General features: G+C 42.2%; 1 protein-coding gene across 1 annotated transcript in view; it reads left to right on the plus strand.

Annotated features, from left to right (window-relative positions):
• The first annotated feature begins 3,977 nt into the window (after positions 1-3,977).
• CD226 (CD226 molecule) overlaps positions 3,978-17,030 on the plus strand; it is a 93,663-nt gene continuing 80,610 nt past the window's right edge. The window contains exons 1-2 of the mRNA XM_082259320.1: positions 3,978-4,060; positions 4,241-4,573. Of these exons, the coding sequence (XP_082115446.1) occupies positions 4,009-4,060; positions 4,241-4,573 (385 nt within the window). The 5' untranslated portion in view covers positions 3,978-4,008. The remainder of the gene's footprint in view (positions 4,061-4,240; positions 4,574-17,030) is intronic.

Genomic DNA, 17,030 nt, shown 5'->3' on the forward strand with positions numbered 1-17,030 from the left:
ATACAATTTTCTTGTGCAATTTCCCTTTAGATTTACCAAAATCATATAATATGAGATCAAACTTTAACATTTTCAGTTTGGATGCAATCGGGCAGGCCCTTGGACTAAATAGTTGAAGGTAAATCTAAAGGAAATTGAATAAGGACATTGTATAATGTCTGCGTTATTTATGCCATTTTGCCACTACATACACTATATTGTCAAAAGTATTGGGATGCCTGACTTTACATACATACATGAACCTTAATGGCATCCCAGTCTTAGTCTGTAGGGGTCAATATTGAGTTGGCCCACCCTTTTCCGCTATAACAGCTTCAACTCTTCTGGGAAGGCTGTCCCCAAGGTTTGAAAATGTGTCTATGGGAATGTTTGCCCATTCTTCCAGAATTGCATTTGTGAGGTCAGGCACTGATGCAGGACAAGAATTCCTGGCTCGCAGTCTCCGCACTAATTCATTCCAAAGATGTTCTATAAGGTTGAGGTAAGGACTGCAGGTCAGTCGAGTTCCTCCACCCCAAACTCGCTCATCCATGTCTTTATGGACCTTGCTTTCTGCACTGGTGCGCAGCCTTGTTGGAATAGGAAGGGGTCATCCCCATACTGTTCCCACAAAGTTGGGAGCATGATATTGTCCAAAATGTCTTGGTATGCTGACACCTTAAGAGTTCCCTTCACTGGAACTAAGGGGCTAAGCCCAACCCCTAAAAAACAACCCCACACCGTAATCGCTCCTTCACCAAATGATTTGGACCAGTGCACAAAGCAAGGTCCATAAAGATATGGATGAGCGAGTTTGGGGTGGAGGAACTAGACCAGCCTGCACAGAGTCCTGACCTTAACCCGAAAGAACACCTTTGGGTTAATTCGAGCGGAGACTACGAGACAGGCCTTCTCATCCAAAGGATGGAGAAAAGCAGGAGCAGAGAAAGGGCTGGTCTTACAGGAAGGGCAAGGAGAAAGAGGGATTTATTTTCTTCCCCAGCCTAAGGATAAAACCCAACAACTCGGAGAGCCATGGGGAAGGAAGATTGGGGTCCTTCTTCCCTCTTTGGCAACTAAATACAATCAATGTATTTGTCCTGACTCTAATCTTACAAGATAGAATTACATTTCAGACCCCAGAGAGATTTTTTGCTACTCTGCTACCAAAATATCTCACTTGAGCCACAGCGTTGATATCCTATGTTCAAGCAGAGGGTTGTAAGCCTCCCTCTAGAAGAGAAGAAAGGTTTTTTTTTTTTTTTTTTTGCTTTGTTTAGGTTTCATATATTCCTAAGGAAAAAGCCAGGATAATTACACTTAATTCTGAATAAATAAATAAATTAATAAATAAAATAAGCTGCGCTAAACGTGACCAAAATACAAATAAATGTATTAATAAATAAATATAAATATTATTACAATCCATGTACTGATTCCTTCTTTGTCATATTTTCTGGCTCTAGTAAGGCTTCTAAAGCCTCTAAGGGTTCTTTAGCCAGATGGCCTAGGTTAGCCATTTGCCAGGCTTATATTTCAAGTGAGGAGGTCCCGATGGTTATCAGGGCACATTCCACTAGGTCTGTGGCAAATTCCCAAGCAGTGAGAGCTGGTGCTACCCCAGAGCAGATCTGTCGGGCAGCAACCTGGTCCAGTTTTTTTACCTTCACCAAGCACTACAGGCTGGACCTGTTGTCCGCTAAATAGCAGGCTTTTGGGCGCAAAGTCCTTCAAATGGTGGTCTCTCCCTAGGGGTAAGTACTTGCTTATCCTCTCAGAGGTAGCTGTGCTGAAAGATGGGGGGGAAACAGAGTTACTCTTACCGTTAACGTCTTCTCCAGGAGTCTTTCAGGACAGCACCATTACCCACCTGAAGAAGTTCTGGACATAAGACGATCAGAAGAATGGAGGTTAGTATGATATGTCTTTGTGTCCCCCAGCTGGCTGGAGGTACTCTTGGAGAACTGAAGGGCACCGGCTGACAGGGGTTTTATATCTACATGGTTGAGATGGTGTTTCCTGAGAAGAGAGGAGCCAAGGTCTCTCAGAGGTGGCTGTCTTGAAAGATTCCTCGAAAAGACGTTACCGGTAAGAGTAACTGTTTTTTGACACTGAAATGGTGCTCCTGGTCCCCTAGTTTCATCTAGAAGAGTCAGTAAGATTCAAGCCTTTTTTGGTGCAGAACCTTACTGTACTTATCCTATCCGTACTCTTTGTGGAGACCCAAGAAATGCAAAAGAAGCAGAATATAACAAAATAGATGTCAGAAGATGCTTATTAGTGTATATTGAATGCACCAAAGAATGGTGACTATCCATCAACATTTTTTTTTTCTAGTCCTTAAAAAAGGAACAAGTGCCACAAAAGTACTGTTGGCAGGTGGTTGAGAACTGCCATTGTAGAAGCCTATCGGGCCGACTCTTGGACACCAACAACAGGCTTTAAGGCACATTCCACTAAGATTTGGACACATCATAATTGTAAAGGGCAGGGGCCTCAGTGAGCCAGATCTGCAAAGCTGCCACCTGGTCCAAAACAGTGAATCACTATCAATTGGACCTTCTTTCCAGTTGTGATCAGACGTGTGGGAGGAAGGTGCTCCAAGTAGTGGTCCCCCGTAACAGGTATTTCTAGCTTGTCCTCTTGTAAGTTGTCCTGGAAGATGACTCAGGAAAACAGTTATTTACCTGGTAACTCAATTTTCCAGGAAGGTGTTAGTTCCCGCCCTTGAGTTATCTTTTGGTTTTTCCTTAAAATTATTATTTGCCTCTGGTTGTTTGGTTGTTGTGTACAACTGAAGGTCTGGTGCTTGTCCCAGGCTTTTTATTTTAATGTTTATCATGTGTTTCCTGATTAGGTGGGAGGACCCTTTCTCTCGCATAAGCCATCCTGGAAGATTCCTGGAAATTGAGGTAACAGTTAAATAACTCTGTTTTCTCTAGGTGCCTCCTCCTCTGCAAGGCACAATGACAGCTGAGCCAACTGGCGTTGACTTGTCTGTAAATAATGGCATTTAGTCATTATGATTGGCTGTTTTAGTGAAAGGTAGAAGAGAAAGCCACTCAGGTGTATGTTCCGAACACGGTGCAGGTCAGATCCGCCGTCCAGGAGTATGATAAATCCAAATGTGAGACCGCACTCAGGGTATTATGATGAAATCAAAGGTTTCTTTATTCCTCAAAATAAAGTAGACAGACAGTGTACAAAACAGACGTGCCCGGTGGCTGTTTTAGTGACCGCATGATGGGGAATCATCTCACAATAGTAGTTGATAGGGCAACTGTCAGATACACAACAGCTGCATGTTCAGCTCTATTACCATACTGTATCCTTGGAATCAGCATGATTGATGATATACATACTGCACTCTGGAATCATTTTGATCCATCTGTTTATTACCACAACAAAAACTTCACACACAGCAGAAATTGGGCTGTAAAAATGTATGTCCTTTTAACCTGATAGCCTCTATTGAATTGCATAATACTGCCAACCTCAATTATTTTCAGGCACTGGGCGCTGGAAAGGCAGATGTATTAGCAGACTTACAGTGGGGGAGAAAGGTGCAGGGAGTAACTCTCAGTTGTGATGTTCTGTTATAGTCACTTGGGCAGGCCGGTGACATAAGCAGCTGCAAAACTGTAGATCAAATAGTGCTGGCTCAATCCAGGTGAAACAGTGCTACAAGGATGTGTAAATCACACAGGTGGCTGAACAGAATTGGAAATATTTTGGCATATGAACAGTCCATATATAGATACACAGTATACTGTGATAACTTTGGATTTAGCAGGTTTGCTGTAGATCTGGTAATAAACAAAAAAACATAAAAAAAAAACATTGAAATTATTTGCTAGGTACTTGTAGACTGCTATAGCAATTTACATTAAAGGGCACAGAGTAGTATCAAGACATCATCCTTCCCATGCTGGTCTCAATACTAATTTTAGAAAATAGATAGAGGAAATGATCATGTAGCCTTATAAGACAGAAAAACTATTTTCACTTTCTTGCAAATGTAAAGAGCTCATGCTTAAGAAGATGCTGTTTTTTGCTGGATTGATTCTACTGCAAATTAAATGTAAGAAATGCACACATGTAAATGTATTCTTAGTATTTATGGTCATTAATTGCAGTTAAATGTTATGTTTGATGTAATATCTGTATTCACTGGGCATAGTGGACTGCAATACACAAACTAAATCCATTATCGGGTGCTGTCACTATATAATTTCAAACATAATATTGCTTTTTTTTTTAGATGTTCTACTTGAAGACTTTGTGGATACGAAAGTATTACTCAGAAAGAGAATAACTTTGGACTGCATATACACTAGCAATGAGACTTTAATTCAAACTTCCTGGCTGAAATGGAATGGATCATCCTGGGATCTAATTGTTTCTACTCATAAAACTTATGGAACATATATTTCAGAAACGCACAAGGGTAAAATATCATTTGTTGATAATTCATCATCATCAGACTTTTCTTTAGCTTTGGAAAATGCGTCAGAAGAAGACACTGGTACCTATCTGTGTACATTTACTGTCTTTCCAATAGGCACAGTGCAGAAAAGGATAAGAGTCCAAGCAGGTAAGACTAAGGTTTAAGTATATCAAGTGATGATACATAACAAGGCTACAGTTATCCCATTACTTTTTCCTATTTGGAAAGATACTTAATTTGCAATCAAAACAAATTCAAATTAATCAATTGTAAATGGAAATTTTTTCGACACCCACTAAATCTTGGAAATAAATATATTGTAATGTAACATGCTAGTTTTATGCTGTAAAGTGATTTTTGCTTTCCATAATAATAGAAAAAAAACATATTTAATACATAAATGTGTATCTATAGCCAAAACACCTGTCCGGTCTGTATTACTGTCTGTGGCCACACTAGCAAAATGTGCCCTCTAAATTTGTCCTGATGACCATTGGGACAAAAAGTGATGGACAAATCAACATTTTACTTGTATAACCCATACAAGAGCAGATAGGAAATTTTCCAATGAGGACACCTGCTTTGGTGACAACTGTCTAAGAGCGTAAATACTCTAGTTTTGGAGAGATTTCCTCTTAATTTCGTTTGCATTTCTGGTCCAAAAGTGAATTTTGAATAAGTTAGGAATACTTTAGAGTGGTTTGTGTTTTCATAAAAGAAAAAAAAAATGGAAAATGAGAAAGTATTGTCTAGTGGTGGATGGTCCACTAACCTACCCTATTATCTGGTTGTGATAAAGTAAATGTTGCTTTCTATTGTCTGATCAGTTTGGGCTTTCTTGTGAAGCTTATCTTCAAAAACTGAGGTTCTGCAAGTTTCATTCATCTGCCTGGAGGCTATTTCATACTGAAAAATAATTACAGCTTTTTTATTATATCTAACAAAGAAACCTAACATGTGTACAGCTTTTGAGATCTCCTAAATTAACCAATACTTTTAATTGCAGTTGGCAGCTTTTCGTAAAAGTGCAAACCCCTTAAAGTGAAATATATACCCTTTAGGAAAATAAAGTAGCCATTGAGGAACACAGGAAATGATAACCTCCCTAGCGGTGTTCCCGAGTGTGGCTCGGGGTTAATATTCAGTGCCAAGAGCCACACTCTGGATTACCCCAGAATGAAACCTTCCCTTGCGATCCCCGCCGTCCTCCCCAGCCTTCCTCCAGCCATCCTCCCGCTGTCCTCCAGCTGTGTGTTTGGCTGATACCTGCACCTTCTTCCGGTTCCCTGCCCTGCAAGCGCCGGTTCGCAGGGGGGGTGGAACCGGCGGGAGATTAAAAAAAAAAATGACATGATACAGTGTAATCTGTTAGGATTACAACTTTGTATCATGCCATTTCACCTAGTGGCTTTTCCAGTGCCCTGCCTGTACTTTTTGTGGGGTACTTTGTGCCTGGAAAATTGATAACATCCATGGCGTCCAAAAAGCTTTCTTTTAGGTCAAAAATGCTTTTGGACGAACTGGAAAACAGCGACGGTGCATCGGAAATATTTGAAGAACTGAGCGATAGCGGATCGTGGAAAAATTTGTCATCAGGTAACAGGTAAAAGTGACAACAGCGACGATGAGCGACTGAGCTCAGCGATGTGCGGACTTGGTGCTTTACTGACTGCGGTACAGATCAGGCAGGGCCCCCAAGTTTTCCATTTACTGGAGCACCTGGTATGAAAGTGGTTGTTGACCATGACAACCCCTTGGCATACCTACAATTATTTCTAAACAATGAGGTTATTGAAAAAATAGTTACTGAGACAAACCGGTACAGAGAGCAACAATGTGCTACGCATCGGAAGTTGATGCAGAAAGTGGCTGACCAAAGATGACATTTGGAAATTTCTGGGCCTAATAATTCTTCAGGGAGAGGTGGGGAAACCCCTGCAGAAGTGGTATTGGGCAACCAATACATTACTTGCCGCTCAATTCTTTGGCACGGTCATGTCAGAGTACAGATTCTCCCTCATAATGAAATATCTCCACTTCGAAAACAATGAAGAATTTGATGAAATTTATTATTATTACATTATAATTTACGATTTTGTGTTTCAAACTTTATCATACCTGGGATGTCTACTAGACTCTTGTTTGGACAGATTTAACTGAGCTATTCCTAAGAATTACAGGCCTAAAATATAAAACAACATATTTCCATGCAAAACAATGCACCACTTTTAGCACAAAAATGCTGACATAATCAGAGGGAGGTTAAACCAGTCTAAACTTCTGCCTACAGAAGAATGTGAAACTTGTAAATAAAAACTATAGGCCACCTCCAAGACAACTCCTCCTACTTACCAGCATGTCTCAGTTTTTTGCTAGTGTCCTAGGAGGAAGGAAATCTTTTTCAGCTCCACTGACTGAACAATGTCCCCTTTTTTTTTTAGCAGCTTTTTTTATTTTCAGGCAAAACAGGTAACTGTAGAGTGTCTCTCACTTTCTCAGTGATACCCGACAACGTGCTCAGTCTCAAGTTTTGATCTTACTGTGACTGGACCCTGCTGGATCGGGCATTGAAGGGTGAGCCTGGAAGTGACCCTTGGGCATTGATCACCACTTGAGTGCTTTCCAGACTAGTTCAGGCTAAGTAAACTGTGGAGCACTTTCCAGGTTTAGTTGTTAGCATTGATTTTGCACTTGTTCTATCTCTTAAGAGTCACTTTTGTGAGTGGGCTATTCTGGCCAGGCATTGGGAGCTCCCTTGTTCCTATTACGTACTGGGCTACTGTTTCCTGCCAGCTTGCTGTAGAAGGGGCTATCAGGCAGAGTGATTATATAATCTCTCGTGATAAAGTGTCATGTGTGCACTTTCTCATAAGACAAAGTCAAGAAAACATCTTCCTGTTGCTGCTCTTGCTATGAAAACCACATGAAACTTTGTCCCCAGATTTTGTTTCCTACTGCCCACCTGCAGTGATCTTTGGTCAACCCCCACCACTTGACCCTCCACTCTTGAGCATCATCTTCTAGTTACCAGCTGCCCAGGTTCCTTGAGCACTGCAGGCCTAAACTCCTATATTGAGCCTGTCCATTACTAACCACATTTATGGGTGCAACAGGTTTCATTTTAGATACAGCGGGACAATCCAACTTTTCTGTATATCCCCAGCTCACTGTCCACTAATGGGTCAGGGTCTGCCTGCAGTAAGTTTCTTGAGTGCTGACATATGTAGCAAGGATTCATGTTGTCTTTTAGTGTCCCTCTTAAGAATTCCCTCTGGCTCCGTCAGGTATTGCTGGGCTTGCTCCACTGCTGAAAGGAGGTTTTTTTTACCACAGTCATGCATGACTTTATTTTGCAGATTGCCCAGCATATCTCTGACCATGATGGTAGAAGTCACAAATGCACCTTTCTCTGCAACTTCAGTGCCTGATCTGTGTTCAGTCTTGACTGTTTCCAAGCCCCCAGCTGTAACTTTTCCTTAAAACACTCTTTTTTGGTTGTTTCTATATGAAGATTGGAAGCAACTTAATTTGTTTTGCTTTTTTCAACTCCCAAACACTTGTTGGCACCATACTTTTTTTTCATGAGACATTTTTCACTAGGTGGCCCATTACAGATGTGGATCCAGCCATCTATTCCCTAAACAAGGTTCCCGCTATTCCTGTTGAGTATGTCCATTCATGTAAAAACTCCAATGAAAAGAGACTTTAAACCCTTTCCAAGGACATGTTCTCTTTGGCAGGTGCCACCGTGCACCAAGTTCGGGTGGTAGTTCTGGTATGCAAGACCTTGTATGACTGTGTCAAATCTCTTAACTTTGTTAAGACTGATGCTGACATTGACTCACAGATCACTGAATGCATGGGCCAAATGTTTTTGGATTTACAAGCTGATTACTTGCTAGATACTTTCCTCCTACTGCCTCAAATTGGTCTTTCTGTTTGTGCACTTGCACAGGGCTCTGTGGAGCTTGCTTGCAAGAAGCGTTTGTTCCACATGGTCTTTAAGGAATAAAGTTTCTTTGGATCAATGTCCCCCCTCCCCAAAGGACTTCCCCCATATTGAGGGCAGGTGGCCTGGTATGTTTCAGGATGGGGGGGGCATACTCATTACCCCATTTTCCTGGCCTGCCGGGCTGCATGCTCGTATAAGGGTTGGGTATGGATTTTTGGGGGGACCCCGCTCCATTGTTTTTTTTTTTTTAATTTTTGGCATGAGGTCCCTGCCAAAACCCAAAATGTTTTGATTTTCAAGTCTTTGTCTACATTCAGCAGAGATGACTCATAATTGTTAGCAAGCTGGCTCCTTAACAACCAATGCAAAAACGGATGCAAAAACTGACTATTTGTCCATTTACATTCATTTAGGTATGCTTCTGTTTTTTAAATAGAGACTTGTTCATCCGTTTGCATATGTTTGTCCATAGAAATGCATTGCTGTCCATTTTTTATCTGTCTATCTGTCAACAGATCGATGAAAAACAGACAGATGGCACGTCCATGTGAAAGGGCCAATAGGATTGATAATCCCACATATTGTTCCCATAATTTAGAAACTTGGTATTGTTTGATTTCTGACACAGGCAGTTTTATTCCCTCCTCATTTGTTTGTAGGGAGACTTGTGTTGTGATTCCTGGTACAAGTGCCTAATACATATATATTTATTCAATACTAAGAGAGCAGATCCGCACTCCTAGGGAAGCAGATCTATACAGTCTGGGAAACCCATTGAGGGTGCCCTGTCCCCCATCTTGCACATTAATTAAATAAATTTGGCATTTTTTAATAGCTATTCAATATAGTGCCTGGGGGGTAAAAGCTCTGTATGATAACTAAGTAATAGTTATCATTAGTCGCCCGCCAGCTCCTGCTGTGATTGGACACAGCAGGATTTTTTCATCAGGTCCCAGCCAATGATTCATGGACAGAACATGCTGATTGGCTGAGTCCAAGCACAGTCAGAGTCCTGTGTTGACAAACTCTGTGTGCTATTCCTGCATACACTTAACCCCTTGATAACGCTGAGATGTTAATAGCTTCCCAGCCAGTGTCATTAGTACAGTGACCATGTTTAGTACTATCATTGATCACTGTATTAGTGTCACTGGTGATGTCAGTGTCATTTAGTCAGTTCCCATATAAGTAAGTCGCTGATCACCACCATAACTCATAACTAGTATACATTTTTTTTTATAAATTCCTACATATATATATATAGTATCTCACAAAAGTGAGTACACCCCTCACATTTTTGTAAATATTTTCTTATATCTTCATGTGACAACGTAGAAGAAATGACACTTTGCTACAATGTAAAGTAGTGAGTGTACAGCTTGTATAGCAGTGTCAATTTGCTGTCCCCTCAAAATGACTCAACACACAGCCATTATTGTCTAAACCACTGGCAACAAAAGTGAGTACACCTCTAAGTTAAAATATCCAATTTGGGCCCAATTAGCCATTTTCCCTCCCCGGTGTCATGTGACTCGTTAGTGTTACAAAGTCTCAGGTGTGAATGGGGAGCAGGTGTGTTAAATTTGGTGTTATCGCTTTTACTCTCTCATACTGGTCATTGGAAGTTCAACATGGCACCTCATTGCAAAGAACTCTCTGAGGATCTGAAAAAAAGAATTGTTGCTCTACATAAAGATGGCCTAGGCTAAAGGAAGATTGCCAAGTCCCTGAAGCTGAGCTGCAGCACGGTGGCTAAGACCATACAGTGGTTTAACAGGACAGGTTCCACACAGAACAGGCCTCACCATGGTCAACCAAAGAAGTTGAGTGCACATGCTCTGCGTCATATCCAGAAGTTGTCTTTGGGAAATAAACGTATGAGTGCTGCCAGCATTGCTGCAGAGGTTGAAGGGGTGGGGGGTGGGGGGGGGGGGGGGGTTAGCCTGTCAGTGCTCAGACCATACGCCGCACAAATCAGACCATACGCTGCAATAAATTGGTCTGCATGGCTGTCGTCTTCTAAAGATGATGCACAAGAAAGCACGCAAACAGCTTGCTGAAGACAAGCAGACTAAGGACATGGATTACTGGAGTCATGTCCTGTGGTCTGATGGGATCAAGATAAACTTATTTGGTTCAGATGGTGCCAAGTGTGTGTGTCAGCAACCAGGTGAGGAGTACAAAGACAAAGTGTGTCTTGCCTACAGTCAAGCATGGTGGTGGGAGTGTCATGGTCTGGGGCTGCATGAGTGCTGCCGGCACTGGGGAGCAACAGTTCATTGAGGGAACCATGAATGCCAACATGTACTGTGACATTCTGAAGCAGAGCATGATCCCCTCCTTTTAGAGACTGGGCCGCAGGGCAGTATTCCAGCATAGCGATCCCCAAACACACCTCCAAGGCAACCACTGTCTTGCTAAAGAAGCTGGGGGTAAAGCTGATGGACTGGCCAAGCATGTCTCCAGATGTGAAAACCCTACTGAGTATCCGTGGGGCATCCTCAAAACGGAAGGTGGAGGAGCACAAGGTCTCTAACATCCACCAGCTCTGTGATGTCATCATGGAGGAGTGGAAGAGGACTCCAGTGGCAATCTGTGAAGCTCTGGTGAACTCCATGCCCAAGAGGGTTAAGGCAGTGCTAGAAAATAATGGTGGCCACACAAAATATTGCCACTTTGGGCCCAATTTGGACATTGTCACTTAGGGGTGTACTCACTTTTGTTGCCAGCGGTTTAGACATTAATGGCTGTGTAAATAAAATAGTAAATAAACTGCGCTAACAAAAAAATTATAAAACCAGAAAAGCTGCTAGCAAATCAACTGACGTGTGTTGTAAATAAAGTGAAAAAATGGAAAATTGCAGCGTTAAACCAAAATAACAAACATCATGTGACCATAAGTGAATGCATGAATACACAAATCAAATAAATGATATATAATCAAATGAAATATGAGTTGATCAAGTGTAGCCACTGAAAAAAGTTCATAAAGAGAGTCCCAGGTAGTGAGGATAGGTGTGCATCCAAATACAAAGGTGATATTCAACCGTGCCAGGGGACCCCACACCAAAGATCAATAAATTGCACTCAGTCAATTTTAATCTGCCTAGTCAGGAGTAAGGACCTAGTTCTTTGCTGGGATCTTTGGTCTTAGCATAGAAGTATTTTTTTTTATGTAGATTTTTCCTATGAGATCTTTAAGCTATTATGCTGGGCTGGATCCCTATATCCAGTGGTCACCCCAGTCTAGCCATCGAGCGCGTGCAGGCCTTAGCTTCGCGCTGGGTCGGCCGCGACATAGTCCCACTGGACTGGCCCCGCAAGTTAAACGTCTTGCCAGGACGCACATTACAGGGTCTAGTCTTATGTCGCAGCCTTCCTACTTTGCCAACAGCCCCCCTACTCCGGTGGCGTGGTGTCCTGTCATGAGATGGTGCCCGCTTGTGTTCCCTTGTCACGCTTGGTACACCGACCTGGTCAGGCTTGTCGCAGACGCCCCATGGAGACTTCCTCCCAGGGAGGATCTACTGTCTCAGGGGCCTATCTTCCATCCTGCTTTACAGTCGCTGGCTTTGATGGCTTGGCTGTTGAAAGCCAGGTGCTGAAGGACAGGGGTTTGTCTGCTTCGGTGATTCCCACTCTGCTAAAAGCGAGGAAGGTGACTTCCAGGAAAATTTATCATCGTACGTGGAAGTCGCACATTGCGTGGTGTGAGTCCCTTGGGACCCACCCTCGCTCCTATTCGGTGGCTCGGATCTTGGCTTTCCTTCAACGGGGAGTTGTTCACAAGTTGGCCTTGAGTACTATCAAGGGTCAGGTCTCGGCCCTGGCTATTTTTCTCCCAGAGGCCATTGGCCGCCCATTCCCTGGTGGGTAGCTTCCTCCAGGGGGTGCGACACTTGGTACCTCCGGTGCAACCTCCGCTACCGCCATGGGAGCTTAATTTGGTGCTGTCGGTGCTCCAGAGGCCCCTTTGAGAATATTCGGGAGTTTCCCCTGCTTACCTTGTCTCAGAAGGTGGCTTTCTTGGTGGCTATCACTTCTTCGTGCAGGGTGTCGGAGCTGGTGGCGCTGTCCTGTCGCTCTCCCTATCTGGTGGTTCACAAGGACAAGGTGGTACTTCGGCCAGATCTGTCTTTCCTGCCGAAGGTGGTTTTCACTTGAATGAGGACATCATGTTACCTTCCTTGTGCTCTAAGCCTAAACATCCTAAGGAATTTGCTCTGCATACCCTGGATGTTGTTTGGGCGATTAGGGTGTATCTGGCGTCTACCGAGTCTTTTCGCAAGTCTGACTCGCTCTTTGTGCTCACGGATGGCCCGAAGAAAGGGCTGTCTGCATCTGCTGTGACTATTTCCAGATGGATCAGGCAGACAGAGGTGCAGGCTTATTCCATTAAGGGTCTGGTTCCACCTTTCCCTGTCAAAGCACACTCTACTTGGGCACTTTTGTGCTTCTTTATAAACAGTGTATGTGGGTGGTGGTGCTACTCTGAATGTGGGGTATAACTACTTTATAAATACTTGATGTACACATATACAGAACAGTATCCTTATGCAATTATATATAATTTATATAAAAATATAAATATAAAAAGGTGCTGGTGGCCAACCAGTGTTCGGTGAGTGTCCGTGATAATCACTCATACACAACAGTAATAATTAGTATACCAATATTGGTGACAATTGTGTGGTGAAATTAACCTATTGTAGGTTCATAAAGGTGACTCAGTGCAGTAAATCAATATAAATCAAATTATATAAATAGTATAAATAGATATATAAATATATAAACAATATTATATAAGTGCACTAGTGCCATGTGCAATAAGTGGAAATATGTAAGCCAGTAGTCCTCCTGCTCAGTCTCAATGAGGTGCACTTTCATAAAGTGCTCAGTGCAGAGGGAGTTCCTCTATTGCAATCCTGCCAGTCACAATGTATTGCACCTGTAAAAGGTGCTCCATGCAAAATAAATATTTCTGGCGTGCAATCCAGTTGATGGTGTTTCTATAGTGCCACAAAGATGAAAAAATAAGAGATGTGTGAAGTGCCGGTGCTGTACTGTACTGTTTCCTTGCTGTGCTCAGTGCGGTGCTCCGTGCCCCTATTGAAAATGCACTCCCCGCAATGCTCTTCCCTTGAAGGGGTAGTAAGCCTTGCACAGCAAATGGGTGATCCTGCGTTTCCCTCTGGGTTCCGTTTGATGGCCTATGTGTCCTGGTCCTGGTGGATATGGATGCGCGTGCCTCCAAATGCACTAGGAGCCCGTTCCGATGGCCCTGGGGTTCCCTCAGATCATGCCCCAAACATAGGAGGTAGACAGGCCATAGTGTAGTATATCTCAGTATTTATTGAATATAAAACAAAATATCCCCTAACAGTTACAGCGCTTTGTCATATGCTGGTGGTGTGGCGTCCGGCATCCGGAGGTGGATGTGATGACATCTGTGGATGCCTCCTTTGGCCACAAGGTTTTGCAGGCTGCGGTTTAGGGGGCCCCTTGGCTTCCTTGAGGGTGTTTTTTTTGTTTGTTTTCAGGTGGACCTCATCTGGTTGTTCTGATGAGTCCTGTGTTGCCTGGTTGGCCATGTTGGCTTTAGGGACAGTTTTTTTCTTTGTTCTGCTGTTCCCACCCCTCATTTGGGTACTGCTTTGGGACGTCCCTACTGATATGAAATAGAGGACTGCGTCCGTCCATGATCGATAGAGAAAACTGGATTTTTGACTAACTGTAAAACCTTTTCTCTTAGGTTCATTGACGGACGCAGTACCCGCCCCTCTAGTTTTTTGAGTGGGTTGGTGTACTTTTCTCTGACACTGCTTTGATACAAAACTGACATCCTATGCAGGAAGAGAGAGGGTATACCCCCAGGGACTGCCCATAGGCGTAGCCAGAAAATCTTTCTGCCTAGTGTCCTACTCCTGTAGGGGGCGGTATTACCCTACTGATATGCATCAGAGGACTGCGTCCGTCAATGAACCTAAGAGAAAATGATTTTGCGGTAAGTCGTAAATCTTGTTTTGTCACATAGTGTCCCATTGAGAAATTTCCCCTCTTTCCTGGTGACAACTCAACATTTTGGATTTTTATTCATGTTCACTTTTGGGGATAACAGTAAACAGAACAAATATGGTGGCTCTCCCTAATGGGGGCACAGATGGAAATAAAAGACTGACTGTTTGATTACTTCTCCAATCTATCTAAATGTTAAAAAAATAAATAAATAAATAAAAGTTTAGTTATACTGTAAGCACAGTCCCATTTCATCAATGTATCCAACATACTAGCAAATCAATTCATGCTTTTACATTTTCAGAAATCCTTCCTTTTTAAAAAGCATTATCTGTTAGAAGAATAAAAAGAGAAGTGTTACTGCAGCATGAATAAATGTTAATGAGGCTGCTGCAAACTGACACACTGGCAAGATGAATGAGATAAGAAACAGATGGTGGTGATAGACAGGAGTTTGATGCAGATTTTGAGCCACATACTAATGGTGTGTATATATATATATATAGGTGTGTACTGTATATATTTCTTTACATTTTTTTGTGAAATTAAATTTGGAAGTTAGTGAGACCATAATGTATGTAAATAGTGTTCATTACCCATCTTATTTCATTATACTTATAGGAGATGTTGACGTGTCTAGCGTGCCCAGTGGAAATGTTTAATTTTACTTGTTTGCATGAGTATATCTGCAATTCTCTTCTGAGCTAACAGAAAGCTAACATTGACAACATGGTCCTCCTTCATTAAAGGTCCTAAGGAATAACCTTCTGTGCTGATCATAGCAGTCAATTAGATGCTTCTGTTTTGATCTTCTATTCTGCACTGGAAAAAAAAGAGAAATGTAACTGACTGCTCTTAGCATAGCATCTATAAGACACCTATATTAATATGAAAAAACTGAGGATTGATTGATGAAAAATGCCAGTGGACAGTGGATACAGTATCAAAATGAGGCCTTGGAAGGAAGTGGTGCTACGCTGATGCTTCCTATGCTATGTCTTATTTTTAAAAAACACACTAAAGCGCAGTTAATCGTGATAAATCTAAAATGAGGAAAAAAAGAATACGTTCATTTTTTAGCACCAGTGCAAAAATATTTGGGTATCTGCATTTCAGCACTGAAAACAATTGTGAATTTCACTGAAATCCAAACACTTAAATCCTAGGGGTTTGCTTTGGTTTTGTATGCCCACTATCCCTCCAATACCCCCTACAACTATTTTTTTAAAGAAGTGCCTAAAGGAGAGGTACAGCCAAAGCTTGTTTGGCTGTACTTCTCCTGTGGATCACAGGAGTTTGGTATGTTCTGCACTCCTGTGACCTGTTTTCAGCAGACAGTGGGCTGAGGCCTGCTGTCTGGTGATGTCACAGAGCTGGTCCGGGCTTGGAAAAGATTGTGACATATGGTCCGGATCCACCCACATGCATAGACCAGCACTCGGATCAGCCTCTCAGCGAGCCACTGAGAGCCTGAGTTGGCCGCTTCCGCCCCCTTCTCAGCGCGGGGGAGGGGGCAGAGCAAAGAACCGGTGCTCGCGATTGGCGGAGCTTGATTCCTTGGTTTTCATTCTTAGAGCCAAGGGGGACAGATGCAGGACCGATGCTGCATCCATCTAGGTAAGTATAGTTTAAAAAAAAAAAAAAGCATTTCCATACTTCTCTTGTAATACATATCTTAAATCTTAAATCCTCAGGATGGAAATATGATTACAGGATTTTCCCTCTTCTGCTAGCAGCAGTAGAGGGCTGTGCTTACCCCTGGACAGAGTGGAGCTCAGAAGTGAGGTGTGATTGCCATTCTATCCAGGAGTACTGCGAACATGATGATGCATATCCAGGGGTGTATGTCTATGAAAGGCTGGGCCCACATGAAATGTATTGAATGACTGATGTCATTCAAGCAAAAGATGATTGGTGCTGGTTTAGAGAATAGCCCTCTTGCAAGTGGGGAACAGGGCCAGAGAGGAGCATTGCAGCAACTGCTTTTGTGATTTTAGGAGCTGCTAGACCATGGATTATTCATTAAAAAAAGTATAGCTTTGACCTCTTTCTACACCTAACTTTAAAGCAGAACTTCAGATATGAAACTTAGTTCCAATGGTCTCTAGTATATGGTAAGCACATGCTCTGAGTTATTAATTATTATATTACATTTTTTACCTTCATTTTTATATCACATTCAGATTTGTAAAAGTTGATTTCTGTTTTTGCATGAACTAAAAAGATTTATAAATTAGCAACTAGAGGTAGCTCTCAATGGCTCAGTGAAATTACTTTGTCCCTATCTTAAAGTGGACCTGTCAGTGAGCTTACAAGTCTGCATGAATTAATTTAAGCTTTAAGAATCTTTTTTCATTAAAAACAGTCATTGATCTTCTGGCAAGGGAATATACCTAAACCGAAAAATGAAGTGTAGCTCATATATGCTGCATGAAGGAGGACACATTTCCTCCGTCTCTACTTCAACAAGGATTGTCTGATTGTAGCTTTAAAGCATATTTCCACTTTTTCTTATTAGAGAAATACCCTTATATGTTTATCCCGTGTTCCCATTCACACAGCATGCCTGTTTCTTACCTTTTTGATGTGTTTCAGATGGAGGTGTCATGGCTGAATGTGAGGTTTTTTGAACAATGT

The sequence above is a fragment of the Pelophylax lessonae genome (assembly GCF_965119305.1).
Source record: "Pelophylax lessonae genome assembly, chromosome: 5".
Lineage (NCBI taxonomy): Eukaryota > Metazoa > Chordata > Amphibia > Anura > Ranidae > Pelophylax > Pelophylax lessonae.